General features: G+C 46.3%; 1 protein-coding gene across 7 annotated transcripts in view; it reads right to left on the minus strand.

Moving 5' to 3' along the window:
* HHAT (hedgehog acyltransferase) overlaps nt 1–5,419 on the minus strand; it is a 569,735-nt gene extending 564,316 nt beyond the window's left edge. For 2 of the 7 annotated variants that reach the window (XR_014523561.1, XM_083494581.1), the window contains exons 1-2: nt 3,493–4,435; nt 830–987 (exon numbers count right to left, since the gene is read on the minus strand). Coding sequence is in view for 5 of the 7 variants with exons in the window: in XM_083494581.1 (XP_083350707.1) it covers nt 830–938 (109 nt within the window). In the remaining 2 variants the exon portion in view is untranslated. The other 5 variants (XR_014523562.1, XM_083494583.1, XM_083494585.1 and 2 more) reach the window with 5 other exon arrangements.
* Between the last annotated feature and the right edge of the window lie 581 nt (nt 5,420–6,000).

A 6,000-nucleotide genomic window follows, 5' to 3' on the forward strand; every position in this document is an offset into this window, starting at 1 on the left:
GGTACCTTGGTTCTCAAACTTAATCCATTCCGAAACTGTTCGAACACCAAGGCATGGCTTCTGATTGGTTGCAGGAGGTTCCTGCAACCAAGTGGAAGCCGCGTCGGACATTCAGCTTCTGAAAAACGTTCACAAACTGGAACACTTACTTCCAGGTTTGTGGCATTCAGGAGCCAAAAAGTACGAGTACCAAGGCGTTCGAGAAACAAGGTACGATTGTACAAATTAACCAAGTGGTAAAGTATGTGATAGGTAATAAAAAAAAAGGACTTAACCAGACCAGAAGCTATACACAGTGGCATATTATGATCCAAGTAAACAGTTTTGTACAAAATGTTAATGCCACTTCTCAAGGGTTAAACCATTAAGCAAATGAATTTAAGTCACAAACATCCATAGCTCTCCATCACGCAAGAAAAATACTCTTGTTAGGAAAATGAAAACAAATTTCCATTGTTACCCATTTGAAAACACATTAGTGGGCTAACCTTCAGATTTACGTCGTCTTTTCCTTTTACAAAGTAAATGTCAACTGACTGCTTCTAGTGGTCCCTGACTAGCTGAAGTGCAAACCTTGAATTACACTTTCATTAAAAGGAGATGCACAGCTTGTGTACCTTCCACCTGGCTCCGCTGCCGCTCTCGGCTCACACAAAGGAAGGGTACCCGCAAGCTCCGGGCAAAAAGCCTTTGTAGGGGGGCCTGCTGGGAGCTGTTACAAAGTACTCCATTAAAGACATACTATTTAAGTCAATACATTGTGAACTACAAAAGCAAAAAATAAAAATAATAAGTACCTAACGAGAATGAGCCTGAAATAGAGCCTTACCTCGAGAGGCTTGGAAGACTTCATAAAAGGAATAAAAATGAAAACCGAAGGAAACGAACAGGTAAAGAGACAGCTCCCATACCGGCAGCAGTCCTAATTGGAACGGCATTTTTCAGGGTTCCCGAAACCTAGGAGGACAACATCCTGGTAGATAGGGCCTGCAAAACAAGAAGATAAGTTTATGAATTTTTAAAAGTAGATCCAGAGGAGTCTCCAGGATAGGGCAGAACAACAGTTCTATGTGGAAGATAATATTCATCCGAACTGTCAATCATGAGCAATGGCAACTGCATTATTATAGAACAGTCCAGTTCAGGACCAAATGCACACATAACATGAGTTGCCCGTGTGGCACTCACAGCTGTGCATGTTGCCCTCAGAGGCCTTTCCAGGCAACCACAGAGTCCCATCCACCTACCCCTCCCACTGCTGAAAGAAGCCTTCTTCAGCCTCGTTGAAGCATGGAGAAGGGTTTCGAGGGGAGCATGGTGTTACCAGCACGCGACGGCCCTTCCCCTAAAGGAGAGAAGCCTGTTAGCATCTCTGCTGCTGTTTGCACCAGGGAGGATGGGGTTTGTGGGTTCTTTGCTTGTGTCTCAGGGCTTGCAAAGGAGCAAGGTCAGCATGGCAGGCAGGCGCTTCAGCCATTGTTCACCATGAATAGAATCCTGCACTGAAAATGATTTTCAGGTCAGTGTTTTGTAGAACGAAATAATGAACGGACAAGCAGAAAAATGTATCATTCTCCGTGCTGTTTTTCTAGGGAAAAGGTGCCAGAACTCATATGAACACCTCCCTCTTTGCAGTACCAGCAAGTTCTGGCTAAAAAGGGGCCCTGATTCATTCCCATTTTATACCACCACCCCCTCCCCAAGGACACAAAAGCTGTATGGATATGTTTCCATAAGGGATGGGCTGTAGCTCAGTGTCAGAGAAACCTGCCTTGAATGCAAAAAGTCCCAGGTTCAATCCCCAGTATCTCCAGGTAAGGCTGGAGGGAAACCCTGGAAAGCCACTGGCAGTCAGTATAGACCTGGGATGGCCAGGGATGATGGGAGCTACAGTGCAGCAACATCTGGAGTAGACACTACAGAGTTAGATGAACCACTGGTCTGGCTTGGCGAAAGGGAGATGCCTATGTTATCCCTATGAGTAGTTTCTCTTCCAGGCACTGACCACCTCCAGGCCCAGCTAACTTCACCAAAGTTGCTACATGATACACCTTGAAACTATGCCATTGGAGTCAGGGCAGCAATGGTGGCCAACCATGACAAATTCCATTTGCTATTCTTAAAATCCATGGCTGTTTGGTTTACTACAGCTCTTGCGGGAGCAAGGAGGGGGCAGGTGATGTTCTTTTGCCACACTGCTGCCCTGTGGCATTTTTGGAAAATGATGCAATGGGAAGGGAAAAGGCCATAGGAAGAGACTTTTTGTTGTTGTTCCTGCCTCCCCCTGTTTTCCTACAGGATTAGTTCACCTCCTCAGATATTCCCCAAAATGTTTCTACCTATACAGATTGTTAGTTGTGGGAGGGAGAAGTTAAGCTGGACACTGACCGAGAACACTATTTTATAAATATATGTCATCCCAGAAAGGTTTGCCAACTTTTCTGTTCAAACCATTCTGGAACCTCAAGTTGAGTAGCTCTGAGCATGTGCAGAGTCTTCCATCTAAGGAAAGTATCTTCAACCATTACAGAACCAGGACCCACTTTTAACCCAAACATGCTTTTGGGGACCCATCTGCTAATCTTTTGCCTTATATTTGCCAGGTGGGAGTGCATCTTGGAGCAGCCTGCAATCCACTAGCGGGTGCCGACCCAACAGTTGAAGAAAAGATACAAAAAGCTTTCTAAAAAGTGTACCTAACATCTTCAAACAGAACAAAGTGCTCCTCAAAAAAACAAAACATGGTGTTTTCGAAACCACACTGTAGAGGAATAGCTAAAAACACAAAAACACCAACCGCATGAATTCCTTTGGGATTGTTATCATTTTCTGACAACTAGGAATGAGAGTGAAATTCTGGCCAGTTGATAAACCTAATCTCAGATCCGCAAGACTGGAAGCCACTCAGCAGGCAGTCAGGAGCCTTATCAAAATTTTGCAACGTACTGTACTGTATTACAGGAAAGTCCACTGTTTTGGTTCTTTTTTTGCACAACAACCTTACAGCGCAAACTTAAGCCTCACTTAAGTTCAACGCTACTTATTCCCAAGTAAGTATGTAATATAATTGCGGCCCCACACGTTTATTTTAGCCGGGACTTTTGTGGCTCGGGCGCGCCTGCTCGGACCTCTAGGTACTGAACTGTGCTTGCAGGACTCCTCTGCCCATGCCCAGAGGCAACATGTTCTTGCGCATCTTTGCGCGCGCAACCCTCCTGCGACCGTCAAGCGGAGCTCCGGGGCAGGACGCTTTCGGAGTCCCCTCCCGCTCCCAGGGTCCTCAGACAAAGTTTTCCGCTACAGGAATTTCCTTCCCGCTTGCAACATGCATGCATTGGTCTTCTGCGCCCGGAGCGAGACGCTCCTCGACTTGCTCGGCGCCTCCCTCCCGCCCAGCTCCCGGCGCAGGGGGCGGACCTCCACTCCCCGCCTTGACGGTTTGTAGCAACGAATGGCTCGCGGAGCTGCGCGGAACAAATCATAAGCACCGACCTGCGGCGGAGCGCGGCTCCATGCGCGGCCCGGGCGTCCCTCCCCGTTTCCGGCTCCGGCCCCGGCCCCGGCCAGGCGCGCACTCGCTCCGCCCCTTCGGCGGAGAGCGATGGGACGCGCGCGGTCTGGGCCCGGCGCGCGTGGCTTGCAACATTCAGGACCAGCTTGCGAGATCCGTGGGGCTGTTTACTCGAGTGTAAGCCTCGAGGAGCGCAATAGGGTGGGTTGGTTTCCTTCCTTCCTTCCCTGCGCACAGATCAACTTTGGAATGACGAGGCAAGCTGACCTTTTTGCGAGCTTTTCTTTAGCAACTGGTGTGTTTTTTAATGAAACGGGGAAGAAGCTAAAAACTGTCTGCAGCAAATTTAAAAAAATGGATCCTCCAAGATGCCCCTACAAGGCCAGCATCAGATCACAGTTCCGGCGTTTTCCAGTGCCACCGTGGCACGAAAATAGGAATCTGCAGCTTGCATAGTTTTTGCATGGGAAATGCGTGTCAAAAGCACACTTCTCATCTAGCCCGGTGGACTGGATCTTACAAATAGGGATCTGAATCTGATTTGATGGTGGTTTGGGTGGTGCCCTATGTAAACATGAAGTTTCAGTAAGATCTCGTTTTATTTGCTGGAACCAGCTTTTACCCATGTCCATAAAGCTTGTTTTCTCTCTCTTCCATCCTTCCCCTGAAAAATCCCACACGCAGACGTCGCTCATCATCTAGCCCAATATTTTTGCGGTATATAAATGTCTTAAATAAAATAAATACATCAAGTCTGGGAGAGGGGTGGTTTTGGTTTAAGAAGCACCACATTAAAATGTGAGGCGCATCTGTCCCCATCATTATTGACTTTCATGAGCAATTTTAAAACGTTCCTGTTTACCCAGTTATTTGATGACTGAAGAGCACACTGTGCCTGACAACCCTAAGATCACTGGATGAGAAAATGGTTTTGGAATGTTTTAACTCCTGGGAAAGCTTTTTTAAAAAAATAAAATGATCGTTTTATTGTGGAAATGTTTGCTACCCTGGGTTCTTTCGGGAGGCAGGGTGGGATAGTAATTAAATAAATATAACATGCAATAAAAACAAAATTCTTCCCCATTCCTAGTGACCAAGCAGCTCAGGGTGTCTGAATCTTGGGGGGGGGGGAGAGAGATGCAAGAGTTTCTTCCCTTCTTCTATAACCCCACTGTGGGGACACCAGAACCTTAGCTGGGACAAACAAGCAAACACTGACAAACATGAGGTACCACTAGTTACCCTGGTATTTGTTTTAGTAAAATAGTACAACTGCTACAGCAGGGGTCAGCAAACTTTTTCCGCAGGGGGCTGGTCCACTGTCCCTCAGACCTTGTGAGGGGGCCAGACTATATTGGTGGGGGGATGAACGAATTCCTATGCCCCACAAATAATCCAGAGATGCATTTTAAATAAAAGGACACATTCTACTCATGTCAAAACACACCGATTCCCAGACCTTCTGCAGGCCGGATTGAGAAGGTGATTGGACCGGATCCAGCCCCCTGGGCCTTAGTTTGCCTACCCATATGCTAGAGAGTCAGAACAGCCACCAAATGATATATACAGTAACTTCTATTGTGCTGCATTTTCCTTTACTCAGAAGAGGATGGCAGTTATTGAACAAGGAGCCCACTGGGTGGCAGCAGACTACAACGAGTGTTATGTGCAAAAGTCCTGTTCTTTCCCAGATTAAGCAGCGCTGCTGTAATAACAGGGACACGCCGTCAGCTGATATGTTTGGGAAGGAATCGCTGGGAGGGAAAACCATGCATATTTATTATACTGATGTCAGCCACCATTCTGCTATAGGTAAAAAGGCACTGTCAAGTTAAGTAGGTCAGTACATTGATCAACCCTGACAGTGATCGCATCTGGAAGAGCTTACTGTCTTGGTCTCTCAAGGTGGAATACGTCTTCCGTAGCTGCTCAGCCTGGGTTCTCCCCCCCCCCCCCACCTCTGGAAGAAAGAGAAAACAAGTGACAAGTTTCCTGGAGCCTTCGTTTATTAGGCTACCTCTAAGTCAGTTTGCATACATCATGCCATGTCTCTCTCTCTCTCTCTCTCACACACACACACACACACACACACATTTTTCCATGCATCCAAGCTGCAGCATTTACAATTTGGGCAAATGCAGTGCTTCTCCCACAGGGATGCTTTGAGGGATTTGTTCTTTGCAAATTGTGATTATGAACTGACCTGATCCGAATCTCCCAGGCTAAGGTGCCATTGTCCTTCAGATTTCACACTTGGGGTGTGGTTCCTGACTCAAAAAAACAACAACACAAAAGGTACAAATACGTTCACAAGCATGCATATTTTAGGACAAGTATGTTCAGCGTTGCAAATTGAGAAAATACTTTCTCAAGAATACATATTTAAATCTGAATTTTAATACAAGCAATTTTTATTATTATTAAAAAATGCAGATTAATGGAGAAACAAGATGGAACAGATTTCTGACTGGAAAGATGTGAAATTGACA

This window comes from Podarcis liolepis, assembly GCF_965112155.1.
Source record: "Podarcis liolepis genome assembly, chromosome: 3".
Taxonomy (NCBI): Eukaryota; Metazoa; Chordata; class Lepidosauria; order Squamata; family Lacertidae; genus Podarcis; species Podarcis liolepis.